Source organism: Haliotis rufescens, unplaced genomic scaffold (assembly GCF_023055435.1).
Source record: "Haliotis rufescens isolate VD_foot unplaced genomic scaffold, xgHalRufe1.0.p SCAF_8, whole genome shotgun sequence".
NCBI classification, from domain to species: Eukaryota; Metazoa; Mollusca; class Gastropoda; order Lepetellida; family Haliotidae; genus Haliotis; species Haliotis rufescens.
Genome location: NW_025964372.1, coordinates 3,915,844 through 3,935,902, shown reverse-complemented (window position 1 = coordinate 3,935,902; position 20,059 = coordinate 3,915,844). Strand labels below are relative to the sequence as shown.

The 20,059-nt window shown below is 40.7% G+C and overlaps 1 protein-coding gene and 1 long non-coding RNA gene across 2 annotated transcripts; one reads left to right on the top strand and one right to left on the bottom strand.

Annotated features, from left to right (window-relative positions):
- Positions 1–1,660: 1,660 nt before the first annotated feature.
- On the bottom strand, positions 1,661–5,169 carry LOC125376833. Its single transcript, XR_007219323.1, has 3 exons — positions 5,146–5,169; positions 3,380–3,464; positions 1,661–1,746 (listed from the first exon to the last, which is right to left on the bottom strand). It is a non-coding gene; the product is annotated as an uncharacterized LOC125376833 (long non-coding RNA).
- Positions 5,170–12,575: 7,406 nt separating this feature from the next.
- Positions 12,576–16,903, top strand: LOC124122373 (ankyrin repeat-containing protein NPR4-like). The gene is made up of 2 exons (XM_046485431.2): positions 12,576–12,887; positions 15,957–16,903. The coding sequence occupies exon 2, from the start codon at positions 16,199–16,201 to the stop codon at positions 16,679–16,681; it is 483 nt and encodes a 160-aa protein (XP_046341387.2). The 5' UTR covers positions 12,576–12,887; positions 15,957–16,198; the 3' UTR covers positions 16,682–16,903.
- The last annotated feature ends 3,156 nt before the right edge of the window (positions 16,904–20,059 follow it).

Below are 20,059 nucleotides of genomic sequence, written 5' to 3'. Positions count from 1 at the left end.
TTAAGATGTAAGCATAAAGATTCAGATTGACAAAACTCTCCATAAGACTCGATGACAAGAGATGGCTTCAACTTTCCACTAGTCAACTTTCCCTATATGTTGAGCAATATTCCAGCAGCTCCAGCCTTTGGTGATTATATTTCACACTTTTGGAGATACAATCGAGCAAGTTCTCTCTTCAAATATTTCAAAGAGCGTGAAGTTTGATCAAGGTTATAACATTCAAGGCCTCAGTAAAGTTTTCAAAAGGCTTCATGGTAGACATGTTGTGGACATTTCCAAATTTGGCGCGTAAGTGACAAAAAGTATGTCCAATGCAATCACCTATTATGACTTGTACCATATGTTTCCGTGGTTTTTTATCAGGTGAAGTATTGACTTGCCTTTGCATGTGTTTGTGACGGGTGCCACTGGTGCTGACCTTTTCGCGAACGCCTGGTCTCATTACTATTTGATAGTGGATCATAAACACATGCACATGGTATAGTCTGAATCGTACAATTGACACTAGATGTTTCTTTTGGCTATGCTGAGGGTTTACACTTCAATGTTAGTAACAGCGTTCAACACGTCAATGTCCGTAACAACATCAATGTAATAAACACGTCAATATCCGTCATGCCATGATTTTATTCCACATGCCAATGTCAGTAACAACATGAATTTATACTACACTTCAATGTCTGTAACAACATCAATGTATTCAAAACGCGAACGTCATAACTGTATTCAACACATGTCTGCGCAAACATTACATGAGAGCACCATGTGACAGAAGAAGATCAAGCATGTCTCCTCGATCCTGGGATATTGCTATCTTGGCTGCTGTTTGTCCTTTTTTATTTTTGGCGTTGATGCCCACCTTGTCCTGTGTGAGGATATATTTCACCACCTCCAAATGTCCTCCCCGACAGGCAAGATGAAGAATGTTTTCACGCCTTTGATTCACGAGTGACACATCAGCTCCTTCACCTACGAGTAACTCTACCAGTTCTTTATGTCCACGCAATGCTGCCACCATCACTGGTGTCCTCTTCTGCCATCCTCTACTGTTGATGCGCACCATGTATTGTGAGAGGACATACTTGACCACCTCCACATGTCCTCCCCGACAGGCAAGATGAAGGACGCTGTCACGCCCGTGAGTAAGGATTGACAAGTCAGCTCCTTCACCCACGAGTAACTCTACCACTTCTTTATGTCCATTCTCTGCTGCCACCATCACTGGTGTCCTCTTCTGCCATCCTCTACTGTTGATGCGCACCATGTCTTGTGAGAGGACATACTTGACCACCTCCACATGTCCTCCCCGACAGGAAAGATGAAGAATGTTGTCACCCTTTTCAGATACGAGTGACACATCAGCTCCTTCAACCACGAGTAACTCTACCACTTCTTTATGTCCGCGCAATGCTGCCGCCATCACTGGTGTCCTCTTCTTACATCCTCTACTGTTGATGTCCTCCATGTCATGTGAGAGTATATATATCACCATCTCAACCTCTCCTCCCCAACAGGCACAGTGAAGGATGTTGTCACCTCTTTTATTTACGAGTGACATGCTGGATCCTTTACTAACAAGTAACTCAACCACTTCTCGGTGCCCATTACCAGCTGCCAACATCACCGGTGTCCAACAAATCCACTCTTTGCACTTAATGTCCGCCCGTCCCTGGGACAAGATGAGTTTCAACTTTGACAGGTTCCCGGTTTCGGAGGCGATGTGGAGTTCGCAGAACGATGGTGCTGTAATATGAAGTTTTAGTCTGTACGTATCTTTGGCATTTTAGAGTTAAAGGGCTGAAGTTGCAAGACATTATCTAAGGGCGATAAAGCGAGTGTCTTTGTTTAGTCATCAGGACTGTTAACATGAACACCTTATGTCCGCATATTGTCAATGGACGAACTAACGATGGAGATCGGATAGATACTGATTACTTGGTGTGCACTTCGTAAGAGTCGAGATGTATAACTGAACATCCCACCACATGGCAACTTTTCTGAAGTGCATGTAGTATTATCCTCTGTGGTGCGAGAACGCGATGTACAGCTCCAAGGGCCAGCTTTTTGATGATGGCAAACGTGTGGATGGTCCACTTTTAGGGCACAGCACTTACACGCAGTTTAAGTAAACAAACAGATCAGTCGCGAGCAGTTGCAATGGTGGCTTCGGCTAATTTGCAGTATCAGCAATTGGGTATGTCAAATTATTCAAAACTTGTTTGTCTTATAAAGTGTATGTACTAAAAGAGGAAGAACAATCGAAGGAATAGTTTGTGAGAATATTCATACAGAGATAATTAAGCTGAGATTTCTTCCAACATTAACATTTATTTTTTCAGGTTCTGAAAATAGTAGAATGGTGTATTGTAATTGAATCTATCTGGGATTCCTTGTCATCACAAAACATCAACCATGTTCAAAATCCCTTTAATGATGAACTTGCCGCACAGCAACAACATTGCTCTCTGCAACATGGAACTTTTGAAAATGTCAAGTTTACACAAAATAAGAAAATTAAATGTGAGCGCTGACCCTGCACGCAATTTATGCTAAACATCCTGCTAGAGAGGACCGCTATAACGCGAATAGGACACACGAGGCAATGATTATTCAACTTTGCAGTAAATGTAACAAATTAACAGTTACTGACAATAGCCCATTAATACTATGTCATATTGATGTTTCTGTACCTGAAGAGTTGATATCGGCCGTGTTCCACACTGCTGTACATTTAAATACTCAATCAATACAATGATAAATAAAAGCGACAAAGGAAATCTCTGCCCAAACCCTTTAATTTTTTGCAACATGTATAATCATTATACTACATGCACATAAGCATGAACGTAATATTTTCTCAATTGGTGTCAACCTTGACAGTTCACTATTAATTTAGAGTTTTGTAATCAGTTTAACTCAATCAGCACTGACTTGTTAATATTCCATTCAAATTCAATATCCATGTATTTAAATCGAGCATGCTCATTCTACCAAGATTTTACTGTGCGTCATACGACTATTGTCCAGAAGTTTGTTCAAGTTTACAATATTCAAGGCCTCAGTAAAGCTTTCACAAGGTTTTATGGCATCAGTGGCAAGACTTATGTACGATGCAATTCCTTATTTGGACTTGTACCATATGTTCCATGTGTTTTTTCAGGATAATTATTGATTTGCCTTTGCATGTGTTTGAGATGGTGGGGCAGAATGCGCTCACCTTTTAGCGATCGCCTCGTGCCATTACCATTTGATAGTGCTTCGTAAACACATGCTCATGATTGAGTCGGGAATCGTGAAATCGCTCTGCTTTTGGCACAGATTTCCTATGAATAATTATGGAAAGTGTTTTGTTGCTTTTATTTTCTACACTTCTCACCTTGCGCACAGCACTTCCCACATCCCTTCTCCAAACATTGGGAAGTCTGATTGCAGACCTCGGATCCACAGGGTTTAGCCGGGGCCTTTAGACAGCAATAAAACAAATAAATGATTTCTATGATTTCTATAAATATGTAGTGTAGGGGTCGATATATGTCGATACATGACGTTTAATGTAAGGTGTAACATGGTCCTCAAGCCATTATACAAGCAATGCAAAGTAATGCCTCTAGAAACATCGGTCAGTTCTTCGTTTGTTACTTATCACACCAGCCGGCATTGTTTTCAGGCAAAGTGTGGACCTTCAACAATGACTTTCCCGGGAGTTATGGCTTTTCTGATATGAAATTGCATCACAGTGCTTCCCAAGCCATTGTCATCGGTTACCATGATGTCACAATCAAATGACTATCCTACTAAATTCTTTGTGACTGAAGGCAGTTAACAATGATACCACCTCCGCGTAGAGCGGAATGTCTGGGATTCGATCCCCGACCGCATCATACCAATGACGCAAAAAGGGGGTACACGCACAGACACACGCACATATACACAAACACACATACACACATATGCACACATGTCTAGACAAGGGTAATCCTAGACGCGGTTTTAAATCTCATTTCACCTCACATTTTACACTCAAGATTATTGATTACAAACTGGATTTGTTGTGAGAAGATATTTATTATCTAACTCTCCCGTTCGTTGATTTCAATAGTCACCTGGAGGTTTTCTGTCATCAACTCGTGCTGTTATATTTCATATCAAAAGATGCTCGGTGACTTTATGTCTCCTTCGTAAACAATCATGACTTCTGACTATTGGTATAGCACAGTTACACTTGAACTCACATTCACTGTCAATCACTGACAAAAATCTAAAATTCCCTGTAGCTAACAAAACTGTCTTCTTTGACTCTTGGTGAAATAGGAGATCGTGGTCGAATGTGGAGCGAGTGTCACAGCTTCGTATATACTCATTTACACAACTACACATCTGTACACATGTACATACACACTGACACACACCTCCACACGCTTCCTCCTGCACATATCTAAACACACTGACACACACCTCCACACGCTAACTCCTGCACATATCTAAACACACTGACACACACCTCCACACGCTTCCTCGTGCACATATCTAAACACACTGACACACATCTACACATATCTACACACGTCTACACGCACTTACACACATCTACACATATCTACACACATCTACATACACTGACACACATCTACACATATCTACACACATCTACATACATCTACACACACTGACACACCAACAGACATTTACACATACCGACACACATTTACACACACCGACACGAATGTACATATACCGACAGACACCGAAACGTATCCACTCAACTCTACATACCGAAACACACACATATCTACACATATGGACACACATCTACACACATCTACATACATCTACACACACCGACACACACTTACACATATTTATACTCACCGACACACATCAAGTGCTCACAGACACATGCATCTACACATACAGTAGACTACGGTTATAACGAACTCGAGGGGACCACTTATTTTAGTTCGTAATAACCGTAGTTCGTTATACAACAAATGGCCGGGAGTAAAAATAAGTCCGTTATATCCGTCAGTTCGTTATACGCGTGTTCGTTACAAACGTAGTTTACTGTATATACACACGCATGTACACATTTAGGTACACTGATACACGTCAATATACACCCTACTTGACATAACTATAACTTACATGTGGATGAGTTTCAGGACGAACACTGGATCCGCCCGTCTTCTCAATCTTCTGGGATTCATAATTTGATTGGCGACATGATGCGGAAATAAAAATATCATTGATACATTCAAGATGGCACAACTCGATGTCAATATTTCTGAAAATGACAGATCTGTCCTTCATTTTATCTGTCATCTGAAGTCTACATTCCTTTGTGCTGCACGTGGAAAGTACATGTACCAACATGATGTAAACAGTTGTTGCTAAAGCTAGCTGCAGACTGCTTCTTGAAACCAGCGTCATCATCTTGAACTGTTAACAGGGGAGTGCAGGATCCACACGCTAAGGCGACTGCCGGAGACTGCACTTGAACGGTTACGCTATCACCTGCAGCAGTTGTTTTCGGGACATCACGTGACATTTTACACATGACGACGATGACTCTCAAGCGATCAATATGATGCACATGTTTAAACAATTGCAGACACCAGCAATAGAGATTCAGATACCTTCACTTGGTGCAAGCTGTAAAATGAATGTTGCTGCAGTTAATTACAGTCTATCACTATTATTGAGTAAATGGGATTTAGCGAAGGGCGAGCAATATTCCAGTTATGCTTCGATATGGGAAACAACAAATAAGCTTTACAGTATATCTTTTTGAAATTCCATTCATATAGTTAGTGCTTTACTACCATCATCCCTAAAATCCCATCCTCGACATCCACACAACTGAAATCTCCATCAACCTACACAATCATCACCCCAACTATTCTTTCACCTACTCCACCATCAACACAACAGTCCCATCACCTAAAGCACCATCAACCCAAAGTTTCCATCACCTGAACAACCGTCATTCCTTCTATCCTATCACTTACTCCACCATGAACCCAACAGTCACATCACCTACATCACCATGAACCCAACAGTCACATCACCTACACCACCATGAACCCAACAGTCACATCACCTACACCACCATGAACCCAACAGTCACATCACCTACATCACCATGAACCCAACAGTCACATCACCTACACCACCATGAACCCAACAGTCACATCACCTACACCACCATGAACCCAACAGTCACATCACCTACACCACCATGAACCCAACAGTCACATCACCTACACCACCATGAACCCAACAGTCACATCACCTACATCACCATCAACCCCAAAATTCCATCCAGAACATCACGACCACAACAGTCATCATCATCATCATTTATTGTATTCAGGCCATAGGCCCATATTCATACAATAATATTATATCTATACAATTTTGTACATGTACAAGTATAAACATGCAGACTTATATGCACAGAGATGTGCACGTGTACAATTTTTTGAAAATATATCGCATCACAACACAACAAGAAGAAATTAAAGCATTTGATTAATAAAGGCAAATAACCTCAAGAATAATTAAACATCATTTGTACAAAGATGGTTGCGAAGTCATAAACCATAATTAATGTATAGGATAGTATTCTTTTGTTGCTCGTTAGATATTTCATCAAAACGGAGGAGCTTGATAAGTGTATTGATGTTTTGGAGTAAACCTTGGAAATATTTTGTTCTGAGCTATTCATAACATGGACATATAAGCATAAAGTGGTATTCGTTTTCAATAAATGTGAGGCAAAAAGGACAAAAACGCATATTTTTTTAAACTGAGGAAAAACGACCCGTATTACATACTTAATTGTTCAAACCTAATCTAAAACGTGTAAAACACACTCTAAGTTTTCTGTCTGTTATTTCTCTTAAGTACTGTTTTCTGCAGATAAGCAGGATTTAAATGTTTTATAAAGGTCGTATCTTGAACTATTTTCCAATGTAGCTCTCCATTCTTGGATAAACATATCAGATGCAACTTGTTTAAATACACTAACAAACGCATTTCATAACATTTACGTGGAATACGATCAGGTGATATTTTTGTAATCTTTAACCAATATTTTAGACTGCGTACATAAGAACAGATATACAGTTACATCATCTACACCACCATCACGCCAAGATTCCTATCAACTACACCAACCATTCTTCTCATTGCCGCAGTTTATGTGGAGGTTCATGGCGTTCACCGTTTAAATTAGCAAAAAGGTCAACAAGAAGACAAAAGAATTCACAGGCATAACAGTTAACTATTCAGTAGTGCATCCGTTTATCAGCACACGGCTTCTGAAATTTTCATCTAACGCCTCAATATCGTTGAATATTTTTACCCTTATTGCCAAATTATCACATTTTGTCTATTTAAGGATTCATATGCCATTTCGAAAGTACATAAAGGCCACAAACGAGAGTCATTAATAGCTGAAATCGTTGTCACATGATCAAAACACAACCACCCATTCTTGACTACATCCAGCTCGCCCTTGATAAAATTCCGGAAAAAGGATATCGTATATCACATTTTTTCTATAACCAAATGGAATGGTTTTCAGGAGGGGTCAATAACAAAACCCTAATACAGTACGGCATTTCGTTTGAACCCGGTGTAGACGTGCATAGGATATAATCTATCGCATATTCATATCAAATAGCACATAACACGAATGGGAAAACCCCAGTCACATAACACATACCACACAACAACATCACAGAACACCTATCAAATAACATATATCATACTTCACATATCTTTTCAACAGAACGTGTATCTACGTACACCCTGGTAAATGTGACAAGGTCCACATTTCACCCAATCATTTAAAGACTTCTTCATACTGGAAATACACCAATTCCAAAGTCACAGGATCATTACATGTGTAGCTACATCTATTTACGAGTTTTATACCTTACAAGAACTTAGACTTTTTTCGGAATTTTATCAAGGGCGAGCTGAATGTAGTCAAGAATGGGTGGTTGTGTGTTAATCATATGACAACGATTTCAGCTATTAATGACCCTCGTAAATTTTTCCGAAAACCAACGTGTGTGTCCTTTATATACTTTCATAATGGCATGTGATAATATTCAACGATATTGAGGCGTGAGATGAAAGTTTTAGATGCTGTGTGCTGATAAACGGATGCACTAATGAATAGTTAACTGTTATGCCTGTGATATTTTCTTGCCTTCTTGTTGACCTTTTTGCTAATTTAAACGATGAAAGTCACGAACCTCCACATAAACTGCAGCAATGAGAGGAATGGTTGGTGTAGTTGATAGGAATCTTGGCGTGATGGTGATGCAGGTGATGTGACTGTTGGGCTGATGGTTGTGTAGGTGATAGGATAGAAGGGATCATGGTTGTTTAGGTGATGGAAACTTTTGGTTGATGGTGCTTTAGGTGATGAGACTGTTGTGTTGATGGTGGAGTAGGTGAAAGAATAGTTGGGGTGATGATTGTGTAGGTTGATGGAGATTTCAGTGGTGTTGATGTTGGAGATGGGAGTTTTGGGTAATGGTAGTAAAGCACTAACTATATGAATGGAATTTCAAAAAGATATTCTGTAACGCTTATTTGTTGTTTCCAATATCGAAGCATAACTGGAATATTGCTCGCACTTCGCTAAATCCCATTTACTCAATCAAAGTGATAGACTGTGATGTTGATGTAGGTGATATAACTGTTAGGTTGATGGTGGTGTAGGTGATGTGACTGTTGGGTTGATGGTGGTGTAGGTGATGTGACTGTTTTGTTGATGGTGGTGTAGGTGATGTGACTGTTTTGTTGATGGGAGTGTAGGTGAAGGGACTGTTGGGTTGATGGTAGTGTAGGTGATGTGACTGTTGGGTTCATGGTGGAGTAGGTGATAGGATAGAAGGGATGACGGTTGTTTAGGTGAGTGACACTTTGGTTTGATAGTGGTTTGGGTGATGAGACTGTTGTGTTGATGGTGGAGTAGGTGAAAGAATAGTTGAGGGGATGATTGTGTAGGTTGATGGAGATTTCGGGAATGGGAGTTTTGAGATGATGGTAATAAAGCACTAACTATATGAATGGAATTTCAAAAAGATATACCGTAACGCTTATTTGTTGTTTCCCATAACGAAGCATAACTGGAATATTGCTCGCACTTCGCTAAATCCCATTTACTCAATAATAAAGATAGACTGTAATTAACTGCAGCAACATTCATTTTACAGCTTGCACCAAGTGACGGTATCTGAGTCTCTATTGCTGGTGTCTGCAATTGGTTAAACATGTGCATCATATTGATCGCTTGAGAGTCATCGTCGTCATGTGTAAAATGTCACGTGTTGTCCAGAAGACAACTGCTGCAGGTGATAGCGTAACCGTTCAAGTGCAGTCTCCGGCAGTCGCCTTAGCGTGTGGATCCTGCACTGTCCTGTTAACAGTTCAAGATGATGACGCTGGTTTCAAGTAGCAGTCTGCAGCTGTTTTTAACAACTGTTTACATAATGTTGGCACTGTCCACATGCAGCACAAAGGAATGTAGACTTCAGTTGACAGATAAAATGAAGGACAGATCTGTCATTTTCAGAAATATCGAGTTGTGCCAACTTGAATGTATCAATGATATTTTTATTTTCGCATCATGTCGCCAATCAAATGATGAATCCCAGAAGATTGAGAAGACAGGCGGATCCAGTGTTCATCCTGAAACTCATCCACATGTAAGTTATAGTTATGTCAAGTATATTGACGTGTATCAGTGTACCTAGATGCGTTCATGCTTGTGTACATACAGATGTATGTGTAGATGCATGTGTCTGTGTATACTTGATGTGTGTCGGTGTGTATAAATATGTGGAAGTGTTTGTCGGTGAGTGTAGATGTATGAAGATGTGTGTCCATATGTATAGATGTGTGTTTCGGTTTGTAGAGTTGAGTGGATGCGTGTCCGTGTGTGTAAATGTGTGTCGGCGTGTGTATGTGTGTGTCAGTGTGTGTAGATGTGTGTAGATATGTGCACGTGGAGGCGTATGGAGGTGTGTGTCAGTGTATGTGCATGTGTGTACAGATGTGTAGTTCTGTATATGTGCGTGTAGATGTGTCTGGATATGTGTGTACATGTGTATATGTGTGTGTATATGTGTGTCAGTGTGTTTAAGTATGTGTACGCGGAGGCGTGTTGAGGTGTGTTGCGGTGTAGATGTGTGTGTAGATGTGTGTAAATGTGAGTCAGTGTGTGCACGTGGAGGCATGTGGAGGTATGTGTCAGAAAGTCAAACTTTATGTTAAAGGAAATTGTCTGGCAGACACCCGAGATCTCCCGATTGCCAGATGTTCAAGAAACGAATTTCTTTTGCAAATAAAAAATAGCCATACCATGTAATGTAGCTAGATTTAATTGAATTTGGCAGCATGATAATACCCCACACACATCTCAATACAATCAAACAGCAACCTAGGGTACGTAGATGTGACACTCGCTCGACATTCGACCGTGACCTTCTGTTTCGCAGTTGAAGGAGACAAATTTGTTAGCCACTGGGAATTTTAGATTTTTGTCCACGATTGACAGTGAATGTGAGTTCAAGCCAGAAGTAATGAAGGAGACATAAACGAGACATAAAGTCACCTAGCATATTTTGATATGAAATATAACAGCACGAGTTAATGAAAGAAACCTCTGGATGACTGTTGACATATGTGATATCAACGAACAGGAGAGTTAGTTAATATATATCACCCAAAATCGCTCTTCTAACAACAAATCCAGTTTGTAATCAATAATATGCCTTGTCTTGAGTGTAAAAAGTGAGGTGAAATTAGCTTTAAAACCGCGTCTAGGATTACCTCTGTCTACAATTGTGTGTGTGTGTCTGTGCGTGTGTGCGCGCGTGTATATGTATATCTGTGTGTGAGTGCGTGTGCGTGAGTGTATGTGTACCTGCGTGTGTGCTCTTGTAGTCGTTCAAACTGATGTCGGTTTTATCTTCCTATCCCACTGATGTACCGTGCCCAAGGTTTAACATGATTACCCCACTCAATCAAAAGATAGTACAGCTGTACAGCCTTATTAAATCCTGTCAATGCCGAGCGTCGAGAAGGGTAACAACAAGTTCCCCCTTTCTCGTCTTTGGCATAACGCGGTCGGGGATCGAATCCCAGACATTCCGCTCTACGCGGAGGTGGTATCATTGTTAACCGGGTTCAGTCACAAAGAAATTAGTAGGATAGTCATTTGTTTGTGACATCACGGTAACCGATGACAATGGCCTGGAAAGCACTGTGATGAAATTTCAAATCAGCAAAGCTATAACTCCCGGGAAAGTCATTGTTGAAGGTCCACACTTTGCCTGAAAACAATGCCGGCTGATGGATAAGTAACACACGAGAACTGAGCGATGTTTCTAGAGGCATTACTTTGCATTGCTTGTATAATGGCATAAGGACCATGTTACACCTACAATAAACGTCAAATATCGACATATATCGACCCCTACTCTACATCAGAAAGAAATCATACATAGACTCTTTGTTTTTTATTGCTGTCTAAGGCCCCGGCTAAATCCTGTGGATCCGAATTCTGCAATCAGACTTCCGAATGTTTGGAGAACGGATGTGCGAAGGGCTGTGTGCAAGGTGAGAAGTGTAGAAAATAAAAGAAACAAAACACTTTCCATATTCATAGGAAATCTATGCCCAAAGCAGAGCGATTTCACGATTCCCGACTCAACCATGTGCATTTGTTTATGAAGCACTATCAAATGGTAATGGCACGAGGCGATCGCGAAAAGGTGAGCGCATTCTGCCCCATCGTTACAAACACATGCAAAGGCAAATCAATATTTATCCTGAAAAAACACATGGAACATATGGTACAAGTCCAAATTAGGAATTGCGTCGTACATAAGTCTTGCCACTGATGCCATAAAACTTTGTGAAAGCTTTACTGAGGCCTTGAATATTGTAAACTTGATCAAACTTCAGTCGTATGACGCACTGTGAAATCTTGGTAGAATGAGCATGCTCGATTTAAATACATGGATATTGAATTTGAATGGAATATTAACAAGTCAGCGCTGATTGAGTAAAAATCATTACAAAACTTTAAAATAATAGTGAACTGTCGAGTTGAGAAAATATTACGTTCATGCTTATGTGCATGTAGTATAATAATTATACATGTTGCATCATAATTATAGGGTTGGGCAGAGATTTCTTTTGTCGCTTTTATTTATCATTGTATTGATTGAGTATTTAAATGTACAGAAGTGTGGAACAAGATATCAACTTTTCAGGTTCAGAAACATCAATATGGCATAATATTAATTAATTTTATCTTTGCAGGATTAAATGGTTTATTTCAGTTGGGCAATCCTGGGATAGGTGACCCATCATTTAATTTGTGCACTATAGTATTTATGTTGCAGGCTAAGGGAGGTTACTCGGGTCTACAAGCTATAATTTTGCATTACAGGCCGGCTCCCATGAGATTATTCAGGTTATACATCAGTAGCATGACAAAGGGAGATAACTGAAGTAAACCTTTAATGTGAAGGGAATCCCCTCTGCCTTTCGCTTTCGGGGGCCATTACAGGCAAGCTGTTTTTCCGTGTTCGTGCATATATGTTCGTGTTTCGCAGCATGTCAGGGAGAGGGAAACCAATGAGAAAGCGGCCGACACGTGGGACAAGAGCGGCCACGAAGAAGAAACGCAAGGAACAGGCCCCTTCGCAGTCGTCACCGCCCGGCATGCCCGAAGAAGCGATAACAGCAAGATAACTTGGCGACAGCACGTGGACCCAGTCAAGTTCAAGCAGACAGGACGGCGCCTTCCCAGACTTCGTCAGGTGAAAATGCGAGTGGGTCAAAACCGACTGGGGGTGAGTTTGTTGACATATCCTTTAATCAAGAAGTTACAAACAATATTACAGAATTGGTTTCCTTACCCACTCAGCCGTTAAGTACACAAACACAGTCAATCACTTCACACGTACAGCCCTCATGTTTCCCTCCCATACTGTTCACCGGGAATGAGTTTACCCCTCCCATGACACAATGTGATGATGATGATTTGGGAGCTAACGTTCCTTCAAGTATCAAGCAAAAGATATGTAATGGTAAATATATCAATCTTGCATTGCTGCTGAAATCTGACCGGGAATTACAAGATTATGCTTGTACATCAGCCATTTTCCTTAACTCGGAAAGTTATTGGAACTGAAACCAAAGGCTTCAGGTAAAGTGATTGAAATCATAACTGAGTGGGCAACTGCATTCACAGTGTATATCAGCATTTTTATCAAAAGTCACCCAGAACAGATACAAGGAATGCTCAAATACATGAACACAATTCGTCTTGGGGCATGTCGTCATACTGGGATTGGTTGGAGAACATATGATGAGCAGTTCAGACTGCGTCAAGAACGAAATCCACAGAATTCCACAGGGGGTCAAATAATGTAGAGCTTTGGATGTTATACATGCAAGTTCCGTCACAGAATTTTGGCTCGTTCCCCAGAAAGGATAGCAAGTCATTTCATGTCCAGAACACAAACAGACATGCCATGATTACAACTACAGGTATTGCAGTCGAGACAAGTGCAAGTTCAAACCCACCTGCTCCAAATGTGGAGGGAATTCCCACCCTGCGTCTAACTGTTTGTCCAAAACACAATCTGGCAAATTTGTATACACTAGGCAGGACCCCAATCAGACCCCAAGTGCTTCAACTTCAGCTTCATAACAATCATCATGATCATATATCATGTACTTTTCAATTTTATGCTTTCATGTATATGCTATTTTCCTAATTACTTCATTTCATTCTAATCATGTTATTACCCGCTTTACCAATGTGTTTGGATATTGAATGTTGTATGAAAAATTGTTCATACATTTATTAAGTCTTTTTGACAGATGTTTGGATTGTAGGCTCATCATTTGTCTATTGGGCTCAGCGGCAGAGTTTCAGATTGAAATTAGGGAGGCATCTTGGCTTACATAAATTGGGGTTCACCTTAAGTTGGTTTGGCAAGAGAGGAATGCACTGGAGAGAGCTCAGACAGCTATTGCTGACCCAGCTTGAAAGGAAACCTCCTCCACGTGTCATGATTCTCCAATAAGGTTCAAATGATCTGGTAAGGTCCCCTATTAGGAATTTGGTTCGCAGTGTCACAGAGGATGTCACATATTTTGCTAAGATACTTCCCTTCACAGTCTTTGTATTTTCTGAGTTACTTCCACGACAGTATTGGCATAGGGACGAAAATTACAAATCGGTGGAGGAAGCGCTTGCATGGAGCAGGCATGAGTGCAGTGCTAAGGATTGGAGGGCGAGCCAAAAAGCATGGTATTCGGGCACAGGATTTGGGGATGTACAGGCATGATGGTGTCAATCTTTCAGATGTAGGGCTTTCCATATTTGTCAATACCTACCAGGAGGCTTTGGAGTACTTCCTTCTGGATGACCGGTCAAAGGTGTTTACTGGCAATTAATGTTAAGTTCTTATTTTTTTCTGTGCTAAGTATTGGAGGGTCTGTGTATAGACACAGTCCTATGGCGTAATACTTGCGGGTTGGGCATAGTAATTTCCGGAGGCCTTCGATGAGCGCTTAATGACACGCTGGTTGACCTCCTTTGGTGTACCCTGGGGGGATCAAAGTTATTTCGCCTTTTGATGACTCGTTATGTGTTTATCCTCTCGAGTCGCGCTTTCTGTTTGTTCTGTTGCCTTCGGGCCGGCATTCAGTGATTTTGGTTCGCCAAACCTGCAGGGTTATGAAAAATATCATCCCCCTGTAATTTCATGAATAAAGCCGTGGCCATACTCCACACTTAACTTTACATAATCTTTTGGTTATTTATTAATCTCGTATGCTCCAGATTGACATTATCTTGAAATAATGGGCTCTTGTCAGTAACTGTTTATTTGTTACATTAATTACTGCAAAGTTGAATTATTTTTGCCTCGTGTGTCCTATTCGCGTTATAGAGGTCCTCTCTAGCAGGATGTTTAGCATAAATTGCGTGCGGGGTCAGCGCCCACATTTCATTTTCATATTTGGTGTAAACTTGACATTTTCAAAGTTCCATGTAGCAGAGAGCAATGTTGTTGCTGTGCGGCAAGTTCACCATTAAAGGGATTTTGAACATGGTTGATGTTTTGTGATGACAATGAATGCCAGATAGATTCAATTACAATAAACCATTCTACTATTTTCAGAACCTGAAAATTATAAATGTTAATGTTGGTAATAATCGCAGCTTAATTATCTCTGTATGAATATTCTCACAAACTATTCCTGCCATCGTTCTTCCTCTTTTAGTACATACACTTTATAAGACAAACAAGTTTTGAATAATTTGACATACCCAAATGCTGATATTCCCAAATTAGCCGAAGCCACCATTGCAACTGCTCGCGACTGATCTGTTTGTTTACTTAAACTGCCTGGGCACAATGTGTGAAGCCCATTTCTGGTGTCCCCCGCCTTGATATTGCTGGAATATTGCTAAAAGCAGCGTAAAACCATACTCACTCACTCACTCACTCACTCACTTAAACTGCCAGTAAACAGTAAACTTTGTGCCCTAAAAGTGGAACATGCACACGTTTGCCATCATCAAAAAGCTGGCCCTTGGAGCTGTACATCGCGTTCTCGCACCACACTGGATAATACCACATGCACTTCAGAGAAGTTGCCATGTGGTGGGATGTTCAGTTATACATCTCGACTCTTACGAAGTGCACACAAATTAATCAGTATCTTTCTGATCTCCATCGTTATTTCGTCCATTGACCATATGCGGACATAAGGTGTTTATGTTTACAGTCCTGATGACTTAACAAAGACACTCGCTTTCTCGCCCTTAGATGATGTCTTGCCATTTCAGTCTTTTAACTTTTAAAATGCCAAAGATACGTAAAGACTAAAACATCATATTACAGCACCATCGTTTTGCGAACTCCACATCGCCTCCGAAACCGGGAACCTGTCAAAAGTGAAACTCATCTTGTCCCAGGGACGGGCGGACATTAAAGCAAAGACTGGATCGGTTGTACACCGGTGATGTTTGCAGCTGGTAATGGGCACCGAGAAGTGTTTGAGTTACTTTTTAGTAAAGGATCCAGCATGTCACTCGTGAATAAAAGAGGTGACAACATCCTTCACTGTGCCTGTTGGGGTGGAGATGGTGAAGTATATACTCTCACATGACATGGAGGACATCAACAGTAGAGGATGGAAGAAGAGGACACCAGTGATGGCGTCAGCATTGCATGGAAATAAAGAAGTGGTAGAGTTACTCGTGGTTGAAGGAGCTGATGTGTCACTCGTATCTGAGAGGGGTGAAAACATCCTTCATCTTGCCTGCCAGGGAGGACGTGTGCAGGTGGTCAAGTATGTCCTCTCAAAAGACACGGTGCGTATCAACAGTAGAGGATGGAAGAAGAGGACACCAGTGATGGCGGCAGCATTGCATGGACATAAAGAAGTGGTAGAGTTACTCGTGGTTGAAGGAGCTGATTTGTCACTCGTATCTGAGAGGGGTGAAAACATCCTTCATCTTGCCCGTCGGGGAGGACATGTGGAGGTGGTCAAGTATGTCCTCTCACAGGACAAGGTGGGCATCAACGCCCAAAACAACAAAGGACAAACAGCAGCCAAAAGATAGCAATATCCCAGGATCGAGGAGACATGCTTGATCTTCTTGTGTCGCATGGTGCTGTCATGTAATGTTTGCGTAGACATTCATATTATTAAAGACAATGTGTTGAATACAATTATGACGTTCACGTGTTGAATACATTGATGTTGTTACAGACATTGAAGTGTAGAATAAAATCATGTTGCTACTGACACTGGCATGTGGAATCAAATCATGGCATTACTGATATTGACGTGTTTATTACATTGATGTTGTTACGGACATTGACGTGTGGAATGTTGTTACTGACATTGAAGTGTAAGTGCATAGCCAAAAGAAACATCTAGTGTCGATTGTACGATTCAGACTATATCATGTGCATGTGTTTATGATCCACTATCAAATAGTTGGTTGGTTAGTATGTTGTTTTACGCCGCACTCAGCAATATTCCAGCTATATCCCGGCGGTCTGTAAATAATCGAGTCTGGACCAGACAATCCAGTGATTGATATCATGAGTATCCAACCACGCAATTGGGAGCAATGACATGCATAAACAAAGTCAGCGAGCCTGACCACCCGATCCCGTTAGTCGCCTCTTACGACAGGCATAGTCACGTTTTACGGCAAGCATGGGTTGCTGAAGAGCTATACTACCCCGGATCTTCACGGGTCACTATTAAATAGTAATGAGACCAGACGTTCGCGAAAAGGTCAGCGTATCCTGTCCCACCAGTGGCACTCGTCACAAACACATGCAAAGTCAAGTCAATACTTTACCTGACAAAAAAACAACACAGAAACATATGGTACAAGTCGTAATACGGATTTGCTTTGGACATAATTTTTGTCACTGGTGCGTCAAATTTGGAAATGTCCTCCACATGTCTACCATAAAGCTTTTTGAAAGCTTTACTGAGGCCTTGACTGTTATTACCTTGATCGAACTTCACGCTCTTTGAAATCTTTGAAGAGAGAGCATGCTCGATTGCATCTCAAAAGTTGTGAAATATAAGCACCAAAGGCTGGAGCTGCTGGAATATTGCTCGACATATAGGGAAAGTTGACTAGTGGAAAGTTGAAGCCATCTCTTGTCATCGAGTCTTGTGAGTTTTGTCAATCTGAATCTTTATGCATAGATATTAATAACTTTACTTCTTGCCTGATTACTTGCACCCAAATGTTAGGAAGATGTTGACAGTGAGGAAGTTGAGCATTTGACCTATCGTCTTCTCACTACACTTCAGTTGGCATTTGCTTTCATTTTTCACAAATAGTCTTGAAACTCCGATTATATATATATAACTGTATCTGTGGTCACCACGTTTTGGAACAAAATCCCCATGGATCAAGGATTGAACTTTTCCCTTAAGTTTGTCCTGTGGGATAGTGGTGTGAAATATTTTGATAGAATGGAGCGTGGTTCTTTTCTGAGAATGCAAATCGTCAAGCAAATTATTTGAGTTTTTAAGAAACAACATGGTATTAATTCAATCTCATTAAAATCAGAACTTAGTTCTCGCTACTGCTAAACAAAGATCTGAGGACATCCCATTACGGGTCAAGTCAGATCGACCTTTCGCGAACTCTGACCGACCAATGGAATTACTGACAAGAAATCTACAATCAGAAGGCAGCTTTCTCGTTCTTTACGGCACTAATTGCGACTAACTTGCGACTATGATTCGAAACATATTTTGACAAATTCTCGCTTAAAAATTTGAAACCTGAACAAAAGAACATTCTCGAATGGCTAATATATGGTCTAGATTGCATAGATTTAGTCGTTAAGGCCGTAACTACCCCGTTATAAAGCTTGCATGATCTGGTAAGCAACGCTCTGATTGGTCAAATGAAAGGTCGTTCTGACGTTACCCCTAATGGGATGTCCTCAGATCTTTGTTTAGCGGTAGCGAGAACTGAGATCTGATTTTAATGAGATTGGGTATTAATTCCACTTTTCTCAAATACTTTCTTTGAATATAAAGAAAATCCTTCCTTTATTGTATTAAGGATTATAGTGAGTCTTTGAGACATGGATTTGGTGGAACATTTGCTGAACCCAGTAATATATTTCTCTTTGTACGGATCTGTATGGAGCTTTGAAATCCTGAACAAAAGAGGAATGAACATGTCTTCAGGTTTTAGAGTCAAGTCAAAAGTTGACAATACTGACGTACTTATGGTTTAGGCAAATTTCTTCCTCAGTTAACAAACCGGCCTTGTAATTGACATTGTTTGATATGTCACGTATATAGTGTACCAAGTTCTCTGATCAAACAACGAATAAAGTGATGCTTACATATAATGGAGGGGGGCACGGGTGGCCCAGTCGTCTTAGGCCCCGCAATTCGTAAACCTATTATTGTGGTTTCGAATCCAAGTTCGCCCCGATTATGTTTCTAGGCTCGCCAGCACCATACCCGTGCTCGTGGGTTTCACCAGAGTAGTAATCCCAACTCACTCACTTACATATAATGGTTATGTTATCTGAGGGAACAACTACGAACTTTTCATGTAGGGCAGCCAGACGTGGGATGGCAGCTGGCTGGGACAGAATAGGTTTATACCAATTCCGTTTCCTCTTTGTGTATTCTACCATTGACATCATCACGAACTGACTTAACCCACATTCAACAGGTTCCTATTTTCACATTCTGAATAAACACAAAATATAGCATAAGTTACACCTAAAACATATATATTTGAAAGGTTCTTAACGATATTATTGATAGACTAACACTATGGATGGCTGAAGTTCGCCCTGATATAGAAAGCAATGCTGAAAACCAATATGGTAAGCCCACAGAACCAATGTCGCTGTTGCAACTGTTTGTTTGTTTGTTTGTTTGATGTTAAACGCGACACTCAGCATTGTTCCAGCTATATGACGGCGGTCTAAAAAATAATCGAGTCTGGACCTGATAATCCCAATTAATGGCCGACTGTTCCCTTGCTCCAGACATGATACATTCCAAAATACAAATAGTAGTCATTGTCGACAATACTGTGGGGTACAATTGTTTGAAGCACCCGTAAATATTTGCGACCGGATTCCGTCTTGGCGCAAACGGGCATACCTAAAACAATTGTGAACTCGTTGCGTAATGGTTCACACATTTTCCCCATATATTTTTTATATTTCAGATGCAATTTAAAGCACATCGGGAAGTGCGGAATTAAACAGTATGATTGAATACATTCAACTGTGTCTTTGGTATATTTTTAGATGCAAGACATATGTAAAATAAATATTTCTGAGGGATTCTTTGACGAAGAACTTGAAATCATACGCGCATTCTGATTGGTTTGTCGTATATTTGCACATAACATTCATCGATAGGGGGACGAGTCTTCTTGCAGGTTACGAAAAGAGGCGAGTGTTGACGAATGTAGGTCGGTCTG